This window comes from Natrix helvetica, assembly GCF_964273705.1.
Source record: "Natrix helvetica genome assembly, chromosome: 1".
NCBI lineage: Eukaryota > Metazoa > Chordata > Lepidosauria > Squamata > Natricidae > Natrix > Natrix helvetica.
In genome coordinates, this window is record NC_138548.1 from 44053440 (window position 1) to 44074202 (window position 20763).

The 20763-nt window shown below is 41.6% G+C and overlaps 2 protein-coding genes across 3 annotated transcripts in view; both read right to left on the reverse strand.

The window, feature by feature from the left end:
* Window positions 1-10220, reverse strand: part of PAPOLA (poly(A) polymerase alpha) — a 45880-nt gene extending 35660 nt beyond the window's left edge. For both annotated transcript variants that reach the window (XM_081938272.1, XM_081938273.1), the window contains exon 1: window positions 9890-10220. In XM_081938272.1, coding sequence (XP_081794398.1) covers window positions 9890-9897 — 8 coding nt within the window. In that variant the 5' untranslated portion in view covers window positions 9898-10220. The remainder of the gene's footprint in view (window positions 1-9889) is intronic.
* Window positions 10221-13382: 3162 nt separating this feature from the next.
* The window catches only part of AK7 (adenylate kinase 7), a 37962-nt gene continuing 30581 nt past the window's right edge, over window positions 13383-20763 (reverse strand). The window contains exons 17-18 of the mRNA XM_081938291.1: window positions 18988-19146; window positions 13383-16121 (exon numbers count right to left, since the gene is read on the reverse strand). Of these exons, the coding sequence (XP_081794417.1) occupies window positions 16083-16121; window positions 18988-19146 (198 nt within the window). The 3' untranslated portion in view covers window positions 13383-16082. The remainder of the gene's footprint in view (window positions 16122-18987; window positions 19147-20763) is intronic.

The following is a 20763-nucleotide window of genomic DNA, read 5'->3' on the forward strand; positions in this document are numbered from 1 at the left end:
GATCTCTGGAGGGCCAGAGATGGGGGTTGCTCCTCCATCCTGGTCCTACTACACCTCTCGGCGGCTTTTGATACCATCGACCATGGTATCCTATTGCATCGACTGGAGGGGCTGGGGGTGAGGGGCACCGTTCTGCGGTGGTTCTCCTCCTACCTCTCTGGCCGAGTGCAATTTGTATTGGCAGGGGGGCAGAGGTCGACCTCGAGGCCGCTCACTTGTGGGGTGCCATAGGGGTCGGTCCTCTCGCCTCTCCTGTTCAATGCATATATGAAGCCGCTGGGCGAGATCATTCGTGGGTTCGGGGTAGATTACCATCTGTACGCGGATGATACCCAGCTGTACATCTCTACCCCAAACCACCCCAACGATGCCGTCAAAGTGATGTCCCGGTGTCTGGAAGCCGTACGGATCTGGATGGGAAGTAACAGACTCAAGCTCAACCCGTCCAAGACGGAGTGGCTGTGGCTACCGGCACCCCGGTTCAACCAGCTGATTCCATCACTGGCCATTGGGGGCGAACATCTGGCCCCCGTGGATCGGGTACGCAATTTGGGCGTCCTCCTAGATGCCCGGCTGTCAATGGACGACCATGTGACAGCCGTGGCAAGGGGGGCGTTTCACCAGGTTCGCCTGGTGCGCCAATTGCATCCCCTATTGGACCGGAACGCCCTTCGCACAGTCACCCATGCGCTTGTGACGTCCCGGCTAGACTACTGTAACGCTCTCTACATGGGGCTCCCCTTGAGATGCACCCGAAGACTGCAGTTGGTTCAGAATGCGGCCGCGTGGGCAGTCGCGGGAGTCGCTAGATACTCCCACGTAACACCTCTCCTGCGCAGGCTGCACTGGCTACCTGTAGCTTTTCGGGTGCGTTTCAAGGTGCTGATTATCATCTTCAAAGCGCTCCATGGCACAGGGCCTAGTTATTTGCGGGATCGTATCCTGCCCCACACATCCCTTCGGCCGATTCGCTCACACAGAGGGACTCCTCCGGGTGCCGTCCACTAGGCTGTGCCAGCGGGCGGCGCCCAGGGGAAGGGCCTTCTCTGTAATGGGCCCGACCCTCTGGAATGACCTTCCCCCTGATATTAGAACAACCACGGACCTCCACTCCTTCCGTAAGAAGCTCAAAACCCACCTGTTTAATCTAGCCGGCTTGGCCTAATTCCAGCTCTCCCACCTCAGTCTGTATTTTTTAAATTTCACGGGTTGGTCTTAGGCTAAGTTTTAAATTTTTATAAATTTGTACAGGGGTTTAAAGTTTAATTCGATTTTAACTATATTTATGATTATTTGTATGGTTTTTAATTTGGTACCTGTACACCGCCCCGAGTCCCTTCGGGGAGAGGGGGCGGTCTAGAAATAAAATTAAATAAATAAATAAATATTTGGCAGTCTCCCTCAAATCTGCCCATGCAAGAAATACTTTTTTGTAATATCAAACTGGAAGTGATTGCTGTTGATCAAAAAGCACAAGCATTAAGAAAAAATTCAATCTGTGATACATCTCAATCTCATAAATTCATAAATAAGATTTCATGTTTTAAAAGAAATTCAAAGAACTTGTGCATTATAAAGAATAGTTTTCTGTTAAATTTAGAATAAATTTCTAAGTAAACAGCTATCCACCGGTTATATAAATTTAAGACAAAATAATTCATTGTTTATATTTAGAAATAATTGAGAATACACATTCAAAATCAAATAAATACACACACAATACTTTTGAAAGGAATCAAAATAAACTTAATTAAATTGCATGTTTGACTTAACTTTTAACTCTATAACTATAAAGGGATATCCAATAGTGGGTATTTTTCTACTACTTGATCTGTAAGCAGAACCACTGTTATTATTTTCTTTCTTATAGGTCTGATGGTTAGCTAATTAAGAGCATATTATTGCAGATAATATAATAAAGTCAGAAATTGCCTCATGGATTATAGAAACACCTTTGATTGCATGGATCACATCAAGCTCTGGAAAGTGCTCAGAAAAATTGGTATCTCTGAACATTTCATTGTCCTCATGAGAAACTTACAGAGCTCAGGACACTGTAGTATGGACAGAATATGGGGGAAATCACTGGTTCCAGATTTGCAAAGAAGGGTGATAAGACTGTGTATGCAAAGGATCTGCAAACCTTCATATAAAAATCAAAGAGCACAGTGAAAAAACTAAAATAAAAAAATAAAAAAGCAAACCAATGACAACAAGTAGAACAACCAGGCTTAGAATTGACAATGACTTGGTGGTAGCTTTTGCCATTTAGCATCTACCATTTACAGTAAAGAAACAAGCAGTCAAGAAATATGCCATAGACTAGCACTTGGTACAGCAGCTATGAAGACCTTGGAAAAAATACATTGTATTCCCTATGACTCTATGGAAGTGAAAGTTGGACTTGAAACAACCAGAATAGGAACAGCACTGATGTGTTTGAACATTGGTTTTGGAGAAGAGTCTTGAACACATTGGGAACAATTAATAAAACAAACTGATGGATCACTGAATCAAGGCACAAATGACAAGGCTGAAATTATCCTATTTAGGACACATTATGTGAAGACCAAGCTCTCAGGAAAACACTCTAATGCTGGGAAAGGTGAAAAGAAAAAGGGCATCCAGTTGCAAGGTGGATGGATTCCGTTACAATGCAATGAATATTGTAACTGAGTCCATGACCATTAGGAGAGCTGAAAGAACAGATTATAGAGACAGACCATCATGGACTAAGGTGGTCACCAGGAATTGAAAAATGTTTTGATAAGCTACACCCTATAGACTAGTAAAAATTGAAGTTTTGATCCATCTTGTGATGATGGCTAAAGAGACTATGTGACTCAAGGGCACTTCTTAGAAGAATACTAGATAGTCTGTGAGCATGAACTATCTAGATATGTTTTTTATTGTCCAGAATACATGTAACTTATCCATTCATTCTCCACCTTCCATTTGGCTCAAGTGACAAGAAAATACACTCTTGACTGTGGTGAACTATACCATTTTAAAAAATCTACTTATGTTATGCAGTAGAAGTTCCAATTTCCAAGACCAGTGACAGATATTATGAAGGCCACCTTCACCATTACCATTTTAAGGGTATGGTATATAAAGATTCAAGATGTGAGTATCGTAATGCCTTGACTAGGTTAAGTACAACATGGAAAAGCAATGCAACATCAGGATCATAAGTACAGGGACTTGCTAACTTGGATTATTATGCAAAAGTGGACCAAAACATGTCCTTTGCAATTGGGACTGATTGGGACTAAGAACCAGACTTTTTCTTAAGATGCTTGGTATAGGCTATACCAGCGATGGCAAACCTTTTTTGGCTCACGTGCCATAAGTGGGGGGTAGTGTGCGGGCGTGCTGCACCCATAATGCAATGCACGACCCCCCACAGTGCACATGCGAGCACTACAGGCGCGGCCCCCCATTTTCTGCAATGCTCTTTTTGCCCTCCCCGGGCTCCAGAGCCTTTATAAGGAGCCTGGGGAGAGCGAAAAGAGCCTCCCTGCCCCCCGGGAAGCCCTCCGGAGGCTTGAGGGGCCTTCAGGATGCTTACCTGAAGCTTCCGGAGCAGTCAAAACGACCCTCCGAGCAAAACGGAAGTGACTTCCGGTTTGCTAGGAGGGTCGTTTTGAGCGCTCCGAAGGCTTGAGGGACCTTCAGGACGCTTCCCTGAAGCCTCCGGAGCAGTCAAAACGACCTTCCGAGCAAACTGGAAGTCCATTCCTGAACTTCCGGTTTGCCCGTAGGGCGGGTTCTTTGCGCTCCGGAGGCTTCAGAGAAGCTCATGAAGCCTCTGGAGGGGCAGGGGAGGCTCTTTTCGCCCTCCCTAGGCTCCTACAAAGGCTGTGGAGCCTGGGGAGGGCGAAAAATGGCTTTTAAAAAGGGTGAACTTTTGCATCTCATTTGGAAACCAAGGACCCAGAGTATGGAGGAAGAATGGAGAAACCAATCAAGCACAGTTCAACGACCGTGGGATTACTGTGCTTGATTGGCCTCTCCATTCTTCCTCCATACTCTGGGCCCTTGGTTTCCAAATTAGATGCAAAAGTTGCTCTCATCAGAAAAGAGGACTTTGGACCACTGAGCAACAGGACTGTGCTTCATTAAGACCAGGGTCAACGCAGGGTCATCTATGGGGCATTGCCAAGAGAAAGATGAGAGACATGAGACCGAACAATGCAGAAGAGCTGAAGGCCGCTATTGAAGCATCCTGGTCTTCCATAACACCTCAGCAGTGCCACAGGCTGATAGCTTCCATGCCACGCCACATTGAGGCAGTAATTGCTGCAAAACCAAGTACTGAGTACATATGCATGCTTATACTTTTCAGAGGTCCGATATTGTTCTATGTACAATTCTTGTTTTATTGATTTCATGTAATATTCTAATTTTCTGAGATGGTGGATTTGGGGTTTTCATGAGCTGAACGCCATAATCATCACAATTATGACAAATCACAGCTTGAACTATCTTGCTTTGCATGTAATGAGTCTTATGTCATATATTAGTTTCACCTTTTAAGTTGCATTACTGAAATAAATGAACTTTTGCATATTCTAATTTTTTGAGTTTCACCTGTAGCAAGCATTTCACCTTGCAGTTGCCTATTTACTAGTAGGTTGTTTTCTGCCTTCTGAATGATGTAATACTGTGACTGGCAAGCACCTCTACAACTTACTGTAAGGCAGTGGAAGGGTAACAGTAACCACTGCAAGTGGTTATGACTGTACCTTGCCAACTAGGTGCTATTTATATACAATTATTATTATCAGGTGACTGGACTAAAGGGCTACCATAAACTAGATTTCCTTTATAAATTCACTTTCTGTTTTAGAATGGAACCTAAATGTTGCAGTCTGTACAATATGGTCAGTGGGATGTTTTGCTTCGTAAGAAGTACAAGCCCTGAAGGGTTCTGACCATCAATTGCATACTTCCATTTTGTGATAGAGACAGGAAATGAAATAGCAGTTTGCTCAGATATAGGAAGATACATATGCCTTGGAATCTGAACAAGCCACAATGGGCCAGGACTCATGGACTTGAAAGTTAGATCAAAAGGAATATTTATACTGGTAATATACTCTGTTTTTGAACTATGGAATTTTCTAAAGGCTGGATATATGGGGATATGTAAGTATGCCTCCTACAGGTTAGGGAATGCTAATTCATCTCATTTCTGGAGGCATCCTATGATGGATCTCAGTATCATCAGGCAGAATCAACAGTATTCTGTTTCAGTTTATAAACTTTAGGTGAAGGATAGCTGGTCCTTGTTTTTTTCAGAGCTATAGTTTGAATAGAAGCCCGAATACGTCTGAACTAATGACACTAGTGTACCTGCCTTCTTTTAAGGAAACATGCCTATGATCTGCAAGAGAAGGTGGCTGGTTTATTGGTGGGATGTAAGGGAAGAATTAAGGGAAGAATTTCAGGGGAAGCCTGGGGAACAAAAGAGAATCTGGACATTGGTTATCACTTCCTCAGCTATAGGCAGTGGAATTTAGGTTAAGATACTAGACCAAAACCCAGAATACGGTTAGTTCTCTCTTAAACATGGAAGCAAACTGGGTGATCTTGGAGCAATCACTCTCTAAATCCAACCCACAACTCAAGGTTATTGTGGTGAAAAAAATAAAAGCATGCATTGACTGAAGTATAAAATTAAGTGAAAATATAAATCTAATTAATAAATAAATAAGGGTGGGTGGGTGGGTGTTATGTGCTATGGCTATTACCAAAATTCACAAAGTGAAGAAAGGTAAATTAACATACCTGAAGGCCTCAACTACCAGATTGTTACTTCCTAGTATGGCAATAGCTTTTGATTTATCAAAGAACTTAGGATTCCCAACCTTGGAACAGATAGATCTGGAGTTTAAAATAAAAGTTTAAAAGGCTACAAAAAAGTTATGAAGCACTGTGTTCTCTGCAGCATCTGTACAGCAAGGCAAGCCAGGGCTGAAACTTGGGGACATGTTTTTTCTTCTCCCACAGTAAGTAAGATAACAAAATTGGATAAGTGAAAGAAGACTTTCAATACCGAATGACACAAAGAGACAGACATTCCCCTAACTGAATTTAGAGAAGCTTCAATAGGAAAAATGAAACCCCAAAGTTTTCTAATTTGATTGCTTATTCATGTAAAACAAGGCCGGGCAATTAATTTTCCCAAGGAGTCACATGAAAAACTGAGACTGTTGTGGAACACTGCCTCTGCTGCCCCCCACCCGCAATGCTGCCACCACCCTGCCCAACACTGATGCCATAAACTGGACAGGGACCATGCACAACCCCATAGGTCATTAAATGCCCAGGTCATTTTACACTGAAGTTTACAGAAAAGCCCCACATACAGATCAATATTTACATTTTGATTCCCACCATCCACTGGAGTACAAAATGGGAGTCATCAGCATCCTACACCACTGAGCTGAAGGCCTGCCTACCAACAAAGATGGGAAAGAAAAAGAATTAAAACACATCAAAAGCCTTCAGAACGTATGGCTATCCTAGGTGGGCCTTCATCAAATTTCAAAAAAGACCCTACAGGAGCTCCTCCATAACAGACAATGAGAATAATAAAAGAAGCAATGTTGTCATTCCATACGTTGCATGAGTATCGGAAAAGCTCAGGAAGATCTTCAACCAACATAACATACGTGCACTCTTTAAACCCAAGAATATACTAAGGCAGAAACTTGTCCACCCCAAGGATAAAATATCCAGACGCAAACTAAGCAACATGATATATTCAGTAGATTGCAGTGAGCCACGTGCAGATCTGTACATTGGGAGAAACAAAACAGCACACCTCATAAGCGCATGGCACAACATAGGAGAACAAACCCATCAGGACAAGATTCAGAGTCCATCTGCATTTAAAAGACAAAGGCCACTCTTTTGAACCAGCAAAGTCCACATTTTGAACAGAGAGGACCGCTGGTTTGAAAGAGGGGTTAAAGAGGCCATCTATGGCAAAACTGAACAGCCCTCTCTCAACAGAAGGGGAGGGATAGGACATCATCTGTCGGTAATAGCCTTCCAACAGTTCCAAGAAGGTTCCATACCCATTTGTATTACTCAGGTGACCCAGCTAAATCTCCAGGTGGTCTTAACAACTCACTAAAAGAATGCAAATGACCAGCTTTCTGCAAGGAATATAAATCCTTCCATTCCCCACCATCCAGTCAGAGCTGAAGAAGCTTCTTAGATGAGAAACAAAAGTCCTTCAAAGAAAAAAAGGAAGTTCCGTTTCTTTTTGAAAAAGCACCTTTGGGATGCCCAGGTCTCATGTAAAGAGTTAACTATGACATGGGCAGCAAATAAATTTGATAAAGAACCATGAGCAAAATATTCATTATCTCCACTTATTGAGATAAATTTCCCATTTACTAGAGAATAACCAGGTAAAAAAATAATCACACACCTCTGCAGAGAATGAAATATATTGGGGAATATTAAGAGGAGAATATATTTCCCCAAAGGAGAAATAGAGAAAAATGTTAACAAAGGCAGAAAGCAGCCCCAACAGATGCCAGAAGTCTTTAGAGATGGATATTTTGTGCCCATTAAGAAATCCAGGCAAGCCTATTCACAAACAAAACACCTTTAGGTCCAGATGATAAGATTAAGAATTTCCATTTCCCCACCCAAATTGTAAGAACAGGACATGACCTTTAGGGCATGATAGGATTAACCCACCACCATTATAATAGCAAAAGACATCAGACTTCATACATTGCACATTCCATTGCAGCATCTATGCAAAAAACCCTGCAGCATCTCGGAACCCTATAAAAATCCATGTACTCATCAAACCAATTTGTAAGCTGTCCCAGCACTCTATGCTGGTGTTGGTTCTGCTCATCAAAAAACAGTCTTTGTTTCCAAATCAGACTCCATTTTATTTCCAGCGCCTTTCTCTTGACTTGGAACTGGACTGGATTTTTCCTCCTTGCAACCACATACCCTATATGATTGAATGGAAGCATTGCATGTAACTCAAACCACAGAGGTTGGAAGTTCACTGGAATCTCTCCTTCTGCCATCCAGACAAAGAAATGGGAAAGAAGTAGCCCCGATATAGGCCACTCCAACTGCAGCATCTCTGCTATCCTGAGTGATACTGGGAAAGATTTCAGTTATCCCATTTCATATGGAATCATGATGGCCCATTAGCCTAAACAAAATTACCAAAACATTAAAAAAAATATAGAAGCTATCAGCCAACCTGCCAATATAAATATGACAATGATAAAAACCTACAGAAATGGTGACCTGTAACCTGTGGCTCACAATCATTTCCTTTTTAATTGACACAATGGTGAATAGTTGAGCATGTTATATTTCAGCTCTGATATATTTCACATATTATTATTATTCATTATTTGTTATATCCTTTTATACTTGGAAAAGTAGAAAGTTTTTGAACTCTCAGTAAGAAAAAGAAATGATATTAACAAATTATTGCACCTTTACAGACCAAGCTAATTTCAGTTACATTTTCAGTAAACCTTTTAGTCAGAACTGTGATACTTTCCTTAACTCAGTCTTCTGAATTTACTTCCAAAAAGATGCTTTGGAGTGCACAGGGACCCAAGCATAGCATTTATCTGCAACAACTTAAAGCTGCTTTAAGAAGCTGCAGACAGGTACTCAACCACAGGCATTCCAATGCTCCTTTTTGAAATTCAGTCTGAAATATTGAATTTAAACTGCAACTGCAATTTAAATCGTTGCAAAGTATTCGCACAAAAATCATAACAATTGTTTCCTGATGCTATTTTAACACAGGCTTTATGAGCATACTCGACCATAACAGTTCATACATTTTTCAAGTATGAAAGATAGCAAAGTAATCCTATATGATTCAGTAATACAATTAGAATGCAAAAGTTTCATGCTTGGAAACTACTTTTTAAAAAAAAGAAAATTCTAACATCAATCAACTCATTTAAGCTGTTGTGCTTTCAAATCTTAATATTCCTGAACGTACCAAAACATTATGGACATCACAACGGGCCGGGAGGAGGCCATACTAAGCAAATGACAAGCAGAAGTATAAGCGAGAAAGAAAGAATGGGCATGGAATAAGTTCGCCCTTCTTCAAGTCCACATACAATTCATGACAGGAAAAGCTGCACACGAACGTTCCTTAAAAGATATCAAATTAAAATTTCCCTTGCTGAACGCCTCTTGCACTAGGGGAGACGGATGGGTTGTAACCCGCGAGCAACTTTCATTAAGCAGCCGCGTTGGTGTCAAGCACCCGAGGAGTTGCACCGAGCATCTGATTTCAACCAAGGCAGCATGGATGCATGGAATCAGACCAGTCAAGCCGCCAAGAGCTTTGTGTACCCAGACGCCCTCCTCCTCCCGCCAGGCCCCACAGAGGCTTTAGGCATCACGTGAGCGGGGGGGGGGGGTCAAAAACCCGCCACTTGAATGCCACTAACGGCGCGGAGAACGGCTTTTGCCGAGGCTCGGCCAAGGGACTCGGAAACGCCGTCCCCCGACTCCCAAAGTTGTTCGGTTAAAGTCGCAAGAGGGAGAAAGGAGCTATTCAATGAAGACTCCCCGCCCCGATTCCATCTCTGGGCGAGAAGAAATAGATTCGGCTGAGGGAAGACGCTGTCCGGCCTAATAACGTGAAAGGAGGGGGGGGGGCGTGAGTTCACCAGCAAAGAAAAAAAAGGAGGGAGGGGGTTCTGAAATGTGGACACGAGAAGAAAGCCGGCCGGCCGGGCAAATGGCCGCGAACTCGCCACGGCCCGGAAGCGCTTACTCAGTTGCCTCCCAAGGCTCCTGCCAGGCCTCACGAGTATGCCCGAGACAGTCCCTCTCCCTCCTTTGGCGGCCCTCAACTTACAACGGCATCGTCTCTCCGGCTGTGGTTAAACGCCGTCTCTTCTCCGGAACAGTCACTCTTTCCGCCCCTGGAAAACGGGCCCCGTGAGCATGATATGGGCCTGGCTGGGGCCCTCTCAGAGAGGGTGAAGAACCTCTCACTAGGCCTGCTAGTTGCTGCTGTTGTTGCTGCCGCCGCTTCTAATTCTTCCTCTTCCCCTCCGGCCTCCTAACATGGCGCCGAGGCGCTACCACAGCAACGTTCTGGAGATGGGAAGGAGAAGGAGGGGCCGCGGTGCAGAGGCCAGTAGAACGTGCTGACGCAACGGCATTTCCCAACCCTCTGCGTCAAGTGACGAAAGAGGGCTCCGGGTAATGCGCTGAACTGTTGCCGCTTTACAATGGTTGGTGGGTAATGTAGTCCTCCAAAGCGATTCGAGCGTTTGAAGTGGGAACAAATAAATGATAACGGTTCCTGCACTGACTGAGCATGCGCCCCGGAAAGGCACGGAAGTTAGTCGTCTTGATTGGTGTTGGGAGAGATGTTTATGTATAGGGTAATTCTTTTCTCTTTTACGATTTGTCAAAGGGGCGACGGGAGGAGATTGAAAGAGAAATCTCCCATTTACACTTAGAGGTAAAGCTTGCACTTCATAGTAATCTGTTTTTCCTTAGAATGTTGTATAATTTGTCCTTTGGTAATTACCTCTCTTCTTTGGTTCATATATATTTGAGCCATTATTTTATTATCCATGGTTTGTGAATAAGTTAGGATTGGAAACAAGCTGTGCAATAGATACTAGTAGAGGTATTTATGCAACATACTAAGTTAAAACCAAACAAGCTAAGTGTATGGCTTAGCATATTTGAACCCAGTCTTGTGTAATTAAGGAAGGGGAAGATTTCATTCATAAGCTGCCCAAATAGAAGAATAAAAGCAGGCTATTTAAGTATACAGAAGCCAAGCTTTTCTAAGAAAAATCAAAATGTCTAATAATTATTGCCCATAATGCCCAAATGAAATACTTATATTTGACAATATTCTGAGGGATCAGAAGATATGAGACCTGGCCCATTGAATTGCCAAGAATTGGATGACTGAATGGATAATATCATCATCATCATCATTCTGTCCCGAGTATAAGATAAAAGAATGAGTTAGAGAGGCATACACTCATGTTTGAAATGTGTGCCAAAGGCTGTATTTCAATATTAGTGCAGAACCGAATGTTTGGTGTATAAATCTTATGGTTCATCAGGGAAGACTGGAAAAAAATACTGCTTGAAAGACTGAGTCTCAAAGTCTCATCATAGCTGCTGGTAGAAAAGTCTGGGATCTGTATTGTAGATCAGTAGTAGCAGGAGAGCTGCATGTTTTTAATCCTATTTTCTAGGTAAATCTGAACCCATTCAAATTGTGCCATTCTAAGTACAAGTATTGAATAGTGTAGCACATCAAAAATGCTGATATTTGAAATCAGGATTTTTGACACTATAAAGACATCTTAAACTATCAAAGAAAGAAATTTAAAATCCTCAGATATAAATCCTCTTTATATAAATCATAATTGTCCAATCCAAATAAGGTGGTCATACCACCGAAAACTCTAGAATATTTGTATTATACATGATTGATTCATAAAGTATTCACTTCATTATAAGGTATTTTTAATAATCAAACAGTGGGAATGCTCACATACCTTAATAATGGACTTTGTTATCCAAAGTGTGATTCCTATTTATTTAGGAAGTTATGCGAGTTTTATTTATTTTTGATGAGACAGATTCCCCAAAAATAGTCTTACCAGTGAAAACTATATGAGGTTTTCAGATCTGAATCAAGACTAAACCTGACTGAACACTCAGTTTACTATGGAACAATAAGGGCAGTACAACATTTTTCTGCCTTTATTGTGTCTACTGAGTGGTGGGCTTCTACTACTCTTGGGTGGTAACTATGGCTCACAGGAATGCTTGAGGCCCCCTATAAGAACCATTCTAGGCATCTGTTGTATGAAGTCACTTGGATTCAAAATCTGGCTTTATAGTCTATTGGAGTTGCTTAAGGTAAAATTTGGCCCAGTTATTCTGGAAGAGTTCAAGCCAGTCATCACTGGTGAAGTCAACAGTGTTGTCAGTGGTTTGAGTTCAGTTTCCTGTATTTTAGATTTCTATCACCTATTGAAATCTTCTGGGAAGTGATGCTTGGGTCAGGTAACAATGAATGTTTATCTGCAGAAGGGGGCGATTCTGTGTGCCTTGAAGGAGACCTGCGCCCTGACCCCAATGAACAGATGATTGCTATGACCACTTTTGTACTCAATGGATCTGGACAATTTTCATCCAATCTCCAGCTGAGAAGGTGGATTGTATACAGTTCCGGAAGAAGCAAATTATCTGAATTGTTCTTGGTTATAAACTGAGACAGCATTGAAAATGAGGATTATCTCTGAGAGACCCAATATGGTGGTAGAGTCCATCCTGCCTTCCTTGATTTCTCTTATCACCTTTGATAGCATCGACCATGGAACCATTCTGGCCCATAAAGAATTGGGAGGCACTTTGTTATAGCGGGTTTTCCTCCTTTGTTTGGATTTCAGTCCATTCAGTGTTGATAGGAGGAGGGATCAAATTCTACCTTGAGAGGTAGACTATTATCTTGGCACTCCTATTTAACATCTAAATTAAGCAGCTAATGAAGTCATTTGTCCATGTGGGTGTGGCATTATCAGTATCTCCATCCAGGATCAATTGATGCCACTGAGGTCCTTTTGTTTGGGCCTGGAAGCTGTTAGGGTCAAGATGTGGAGAAATGGACACTAGCTCAAAACACTGGCTAGACTGATTGGCTATGGATATTGATCCTCCTTCCTGACACCAGAAATTTCCCACATTTAATTCTGGCTGGAGGGGTGCATTTCGCCACTCAGAGTGTGCAATCTGGGAGTCCTCCTGGACTCGGGTTTCTGCTTGATGAGTAGATGGTAGCCATGGCTTTACACAGGTTTGCCTTGAGCACCAATTGCACCCATTCCTGAACTTTGTTCTTAGTGACTCATGTCATAGTCATAATAAGCTAATAAAATGATTACATTTGGATTACTTTTAACACATTCTGCATGAGACTACCATTGAAGAGTAGCTATCTAAAATGCATTTGCATGAGCAGTTTTTGGTTTTTCTCAATACATTCATGTAGCACTATTGCTCAGTGAGCAGCACTGGTTCCCAATTAGTTTATGGGGGTTATGGCTGATAACAGTTGTTTTAATCTTTTCACACTGTCTGGAGTCATTGGTGTGAGATGCGTGGCCATCTGCATCATTTTTGTTTCCAGATTCAGGGGCTAATAGGTGACCCACTACTACATCTTTGTGAGCTTCCCAAGAGCACTTTATCAATCGGTGTTAAAGGCAATGAAGGCTAAGGGCATTTCTCCATTAGTGACTGAGAATACATAATGAAGTAATGTAATGCTTCCACCTCCATAACTTGTTTAAATAGAGTTATTTTTATAATTGAAATGAAACTACAGACCTTTGGTCACCTTTGTTTATTTCTCCACATACAGTAATGGTTACCATTCTTAAGACCATCATGAAAGAAATGCCTGCTTTATCTCTTCAACCAGATTCTGGGTGTTGTTTTTATCTCTACATTTGAATCAAACATGTTTACTAAAGTATTCCTTTGGCTAGAAGAAAAGGTGGAAATCACATGACTCCTAGGATGACAGATAGGGTTAAGAAAGTGAAATCTAACAATAGCCTCTTAGATATGTCATTAGAATTGAGTCCTGGTGTTGTCAAAATGCAGCAGCATATCTTTCCTTCAGATTGTTGTTTCAGTATTGTTAAAAAGTAACACTTTGGATGGTAGTTTTTCCAGATTTAGATCATGTGAATAAATATCTGCATGCCAACGAACATCTACAGGCAGTTAATGACAAAAATTAGGATTGAAATTTCATCAAGTGATGCAGTTTAAAGCATGATGTCATGTGACCACATCATTTAATGACAACAATCATTAAGTGGCATGCCCCATTTCCATCATAAAGTTAGTCCAAGGCTGCTTGTACCTAGCTGGCAGGCAGGTAAGGCACAACGCAAGTGTAGTGCTGCCGGGAATGGGTGCTGCTAGTCAGGAGAAGAGTGCAAGCAGCTCAACAGAGTGACATGACCTCTCTCAGTTTCCCCATTATCTTTGCTTGTGGGAAGCTGGCAGAGAAGGTAAGGAATGGTGATCACATGGCTGCTGGATGCAGCAACTATTGTAAGTGTGAGCTGGTTACTCCAGATTGTTATCCTGTGACCATGGGAACTTTGAACGTTATTTGTAAGTGTCCTTCTATAGCACCATTGTAGCTTCAAATAGTTGCTAAATGAATGATCAGTAAATGAGGGTTGCCTGTAAGCATTTCCTGCCAAAACTTGGGTTTTGACAATAGAGGGCTGACAGTACTGAAAAATATTAATACTATCCAGACATTCCTGTGAAAAGCCAAACTTGACAGCAATTTTCTTTGACTTTATCGGTTTAACAACCTTTCTCATGTGAAAGTCCTCAGTTGCTGTGGTAAGTTGTCCACTTTGTTTTTGATATTATAAATCAACTCTTCTTGATTCATTGTTTCACAATTTTTTGCCCAGCTACTCAGTACTCACATAAACACAGTTATCACCAAACAAAAACCTGTATTTGGTGGTGAATTTCACAAGGGGAGTGGGGGAACATTCCATTAACAATCAAAAATTCAATCATTGAAGCACACTTAGTAGTTTTCACTTCACAAGCAATAGCAATATACCATATTTTTCAGAATATAAGATGCACTTTTTCCCTCTAAAAGAGGGTGAAAACTTGGGTGCGTCATATACATCAAATGTAGCCACGCCCACCTGCCGGCCCCCACCCTTTGGTTTCTGCCTCCCAGCAATTTGCCTCCTTGCAGCAAAAGCCTGCTTCAGCTTCAGCATAGCCTGATTAGCACAAGCAGCTGATTGTCAGTTGGATCAGCCTCCCGACCATCAGTTGTTTCAGGCTGCAAGGATTGCCTATTGCCTCCACGCGTCCCATTTTCAGCCTCCGCATCTCACTTTTTGCCTCTGCACGCCCCGTTTTTCTCCATGTGCCCCATTTTCCACCCGTTCCGATCCCCGCCACCTAGAATGGGCAGAAAATGGAGCACACAGAGGCCAACAACGGGATGCGGAGGCCAAAAATGGGGTGTGCGGAGGTGGCAATAGGCTATGGCAATCCCTGCAGCCTGAAACACCTGATTCTCAGGAGGCCTGACAATCAGCTGCTCGTGCTAATCAGACTTTGCTGAAATGAAAGTGGCTGTTTGCTCTAAGGAGGCAAATTGCTGGGAGGCAGATTTGTTTTTTCTGATGTTAATCAGGCTGTGCTGAAACTGAAACAGGCTGTTTACTGTTTGCTGCAAAGAGGCAAATTGCTGGGAGGCAGAGTCAGATTTTTTTTCTTGTTTTCCTCCCCAAAAGCCAGGTGCGTCTTATACTTCAGAGCATCTTATACTCCAAAAAATATGGTACATTTTGTTCACAGTAACTTCCCAACAATTGAAGTGGAAGAATAGATGCTAAAGGAGATGTGAAAGCTTCTAGCATGCCAGTACTGTCAATTTTTGGTCACTTGTACCATTGGAAGTATTGTTTTTTATTCAATCATATTATAGTGTCACCCAGCTATCAGGTGATGTAGTGCATGATCTCATTATTACTTTACATTACCTCAAGGACATCTTATTTGATGCTATGTCATGGGAGAAATGCTTTAAAGCTATAATTCTATTCTGCCAATATAACTGATTTAATTGAGGAGAAATGACTTTGAATAAACTGCCATATGGCTGCATTGTAAAAGGACTTTTGGTACAACTGAACAAGTACCAATATTCTTCTTTTCCTTTACTGCATAGCTTAAGTACATGTCATAAACTTGATAACCTATAGTTACTTTTCTAAGAACAATAATTTTGAAGCTTTTTCTTTAAATGTGTTCAAGGAATTTTCTGCAATTTACCAGATATTCTATAAATTGTCGTTCATTTTAGATAAATGTACATGTCCTCAAACTTTAGATTTCTATTTTTTTAAAAAATAAATTAGTGAATGTATATTTCACAAGAGTATTACACAACAATCATTAACATTAAATTTAACAAGACATAACAGGGCAGCTGTTTAGACTTCTTAGTCAAATTCCGGATTATTCTTGAAGAGATATTCTGCCTGTTGATTAAAAAAAATCCATGTAAAAAGATACATTCAGTTTCTCTAAGTTAAAGAAAGCATTTCATTTCCTAAAATTAATAGAAGTTGACTGAATTATTATTAGATAACCCTGGTATTGGTGAAGGATTAGATAGTATCTTGAACCAAAGCTATAATAGCAGCATCTGCTTGGTATTCACATTACAATTCCTGCTACAGGCAATCCCATTATGAAAGTGTGCCTCAGATGTGGAAGTGAATGTACAGTATATCTGGAATCCAAATCAAGGAAGAATGTAATCAACAGAGACAGAGAGCATATTGGAAAATTGTTGAGCTCAGGTTCCATTTCAGATGAGAACTTGCATTAGCCAAATCACCCACCATATTGAAATGACCTATTCATTAAAATCAAAATACAAACCAAAGCTACCTCCATAAAATTACACCAAGGAGGATCTATCTCAAAACAAGATAACCTGAGTTTATACCCTGAAAGATAAGGTATATTGTTATACAAATTAATGTTTAAGATAAAATTTCTTGAAATGTTTGTAAACTGTATGTCAGCTGAATAAACTTGTTCCCCTTCCCTTGTCATTCTATGTTGATTACCTAATAAACTAAATTAGACTAAATATTGCGTCTCAGCCCTACCCCCCTTTTCTTTACTGATAGTGTGCCCAGTGTGTGTTACGATGTGTCATTGTCTTATATATGCTAATGTCTGCTCATTTGATGTCCCCAAATAGAAATCTTATCCATATGTACCTGGACGTAAACAATCATTTACACGGGGAATGTAATTTTAAATAGATAGGACTGCACTGTCCATGGTAGAAGATAGTTACAAATTGAAGTGTATAGTAAAATCTGGGAGGAAAATATGTTGCTGCAAGAGAAACAATGTTCTATGCATACCAATAAGACTGACTCTAGAGCTAAAATCAATCAAATGTCTATTTTAGGACTGTATAAAAATGCTTATGACTATCCCTGATGGTTAGAAATCAGCTTATAGGGCAGTGGTGGCGAACCTATGGCACGCGTGCCACAAGTGGCACGCGGAGCCATTTGTCAGGGCACGCGAGGTGCTGCCCTGTCAGCTGGCCTGAGTTCACCTTTTTAAAAGCCATTTTTCGCCCTCCCCAGGCTCCAGAGGCTTTATAGGAGCCTGGGGAGGGCGAAAAGAGCCTCCCCCCCCGGTTTTAAGCATTCCGAAGGCTTCAGGGAAGCCTCTGGATGGTCCCTGAAGCCTCCGGGGGGGCGGGGGGGCTCTGGAAAGAGCAAAAAAAGCATGTAAAAATGGGGGGGTCACGCATTGTGTGCGCATGCGTATTGGGGCATCGTGCGTTGCATTATGGGTGCGGCACACCCGCACACGACCCCCCTGCGCTCCCACTTGTGGCACGCGAGCCAAAAAAGGTTCGCCATCGCTGTTATAGGGTAACAGCAGATGTATTATCTTTAGCATGATGAATAGAAATAAGAGGCCACATTAGAAAATTTTATGGGGTATTGTTGAGTTAGATGTACAACATGGTTTTTTTTTGTTTTTCTACACCGGGTAAAATAGAGCTTCAAAAAACAAGCCTTTTTTGAAGGAATTTTGCTAAGGGCACTGTAGATTGTATAGAGCAGTGGTCAGCAAGCCGCGGCTCGCGAGCCACACGTGGCTCTTTACACATTTTAATGCGGCTCTTCTGTGTGCCGGGCGCCCGCTCCCCTCCCTCCTCTCGGGCACTTCAAAACAAGCGCCCCTTTCCCTTTTTTCTTTTAGACCCACAATGATTAGGGAGGATCCTGAAGTCGGGCGGGGACGAGAAGCGAGGAGGCAGAAAAAGAAACGGAGGCTAAGGAGCTTCCCCCCCGCCCCCTCCCAGCAAAAATCTAACCGGGGAGCCGGGCGGGCAGTAGCAAATTAGCCTATCACGCCGCGTGATCGGCTAATTTGCTACTGCCCGCCCGGCTCCCCGGTTAGATTTTTGCTGGGAGGGGGCGGGGGGGAAGCTCCTTGGCCTCCGTCTCTTTTTCTCCCTCCTCACTTCTTGGGGCTCCACCAATGGGGGAGCAAGGCCCGCCCAGCGTCAGGCTTTGGGCTAACACAGAGGTCTGCAAAGTTGGCTGTTTTAAGACTGGTGGACTTCAATTCTCAGAATTCTGGGAGTTGAAGTCCACCAGTCTTAAGAGCCAATTTTGCAGATCCCTTGGCTAATATGATTGATGCCCTTGGTGGACTTCAATTCTCAGAATTCTGGGAGTTGAAGTCCACAAGTCTTCAAGCTGTCAGGTTTGAAGACCCCTTGGGGGTTTTTTTTCTAAAGGGTTAGGGGTGCAAGGGTCTTGCAACTTGACAGCTTTAAGACTTGCATGCTTCAATGCCAGAGTTCCTGAGCCAACATGACTGGAGGAGGAATTCTGGGAATTGAAGTCCACAAGTCTTAAAGCTGTCAGGTTTGAAGACCCCTTGGGGTTTTTTCCCTAAAGGGTTAGGGATGCAAGGATCTTGTAACTTGACAGCTTTAAGACTTGCGTGCTTCAAATGCCAGAGTTTATTGAAACTAAAAACAGTGTACCATCCTATGTATTTTCGGTTTTAAAAATGTGACTCTCAAAATAAATTTCAATCGTGGTTTTGGCGAGATTTGGCTCAGTTGAAAAAAAAGGTTGCCCACCACTGGTAGAGAGTAACTGATAGATGTATTGTAGGTGTCATATAAAGTTATAGTAATACTTTCCAGTATTGCTGCAACTAGATCTATAATAAATTGTAAAAGAAATAACTAAGGTTTATAAATAAGTAATAACACTATTTTTGTCTCCTACATAGGGATGGATGGATGGATGGATGGATAGATGGACGGACAGACAGATATTCCCTTACCAGAAAGTCAACCGGGTCATCTGGCCTAACCATGCAACATTGATTCAACCCCTGCATAAGTGTTGGCATTACATGCTTCATTAAGTAGTTTCTCAGTGGAATTGACTGGGCTTCCAGAAGTTCTTGTTCTTGCCGCTTCACTTCTTCTAAACGCTTATTCTAAACACAGACAATTAAATTGCATTTAGACATAACGAAGTCTAGAGCAATAATATTTTAAAAAATGATTTTTTTAAAACCTCTTTTCAGATCATACCTGACTTTAGTCTGGTGAATTCTACATCTACTCGTTATTAAAATGTAGCAAAGTTTGTATAGCCTACAGCATATATCATGCATATGCCCAAGAGAAAATGTCTACAGTGATGTTTCCTGTACGTATCTTTCTTTATAAATCATATCTAAACCAGCTGGGCATGTTTCAGATATACATGCATATATACTCGGTAGGGGGATGCAGTGGCTCAATGGCTAAGACTCTGAGTTTGTCGATCAGAAAGGTCACCAATTCGGCAGTTTGAATCCTTAGCGCCGCGTAACGGAGTGAGCTCCTGTTACTTGTCCCAGCTTCTGCCAACCTAGCACTTTGAAAGCACGTAAAAATGCAAGTAGAAAAATAGGAACCACCTTTGGTGGGAAGGTAACAGCATTCTGTGTGCCTTCGGGGTTTAGCCATGCTGGCACATGACCATGGAGATGTCTTTGGACAGTGCTGGCTCTTCGGCTTTGAAACAGATGAGCACCGCCCCTAGAGTCAGAAACGACTAGCACATATGTGCCAGAGGAACCTTTATTTTTAAAGCAATGGAAGTGATGCCAATCATGATTGTGATATCAGGTGACCCAAAAATTTGGCATGTAATTGCCCAGTGTAAATTTATTTCCCAAAAAACCCCAGAGGACATCATATTTCAGACCTCCTACTAGGAATGAAAATGCTGCAAGAATTTATTTCTTCAGATACAAAGACTCAACAAAAAGATCAAATGTAACAAAACAGTAAAGACATTATGAAAAGTATATAGCAACAATTATGTTCGGTATCAAATCCACACTGTTTATCCTACTATGAAAGTTGAAATCATCTAAAGGGCTAGAAGCAATTCTCTTATGCAGAAGTTTCCATTCATTCATTTTTTAATGATTTAATATCATTTTATTAATTTTTGAATGTATGAAGACTTCACATCACAAATTTTAACACAAGAAACATATTTATGGAGGTGATTTCTCCAAAGTTCAATATATCTACAGTATGTTAATTAACAATAGCTTCAACAGCTATTACAGTATGAGTGAGCCATGTTCCTTTCTTAAATCTATTTATTGTTTCTTACTAGCATGTCAAACTAACACAGATAATTTACCACTAAAACAGTATACCTAGTTTTGTTAATTCATTTGAGGCCAAAGTATGCTCAACTTGCATATTTGTACATTATCGTCAACAACATTCACAATATGCAAAGTTTTGTCAAAATATAGCCCAAATGATAACATCATGATGCATGCAGAAATGTGCCAAAAGTTATAAGCCGATAAGATAATGATGGTGCAGGGCTGCTTTCATCATATGCCCCTATAGTTTTTCCTGCAAATGCCTCTAGTTATAAAAGTTACATGATGAGTGGAAGTCTGATGACCTCACAGTAAGGTACGGAACGCACTCCAGTGACTCTTACTATTAATACCATAGAACAGGGGTGCCAAACGTGTCATGTGACATATTTGGACTTTTCCCCCCTTTGCTAAACCGGCCAGGGTGTGATGCATCCA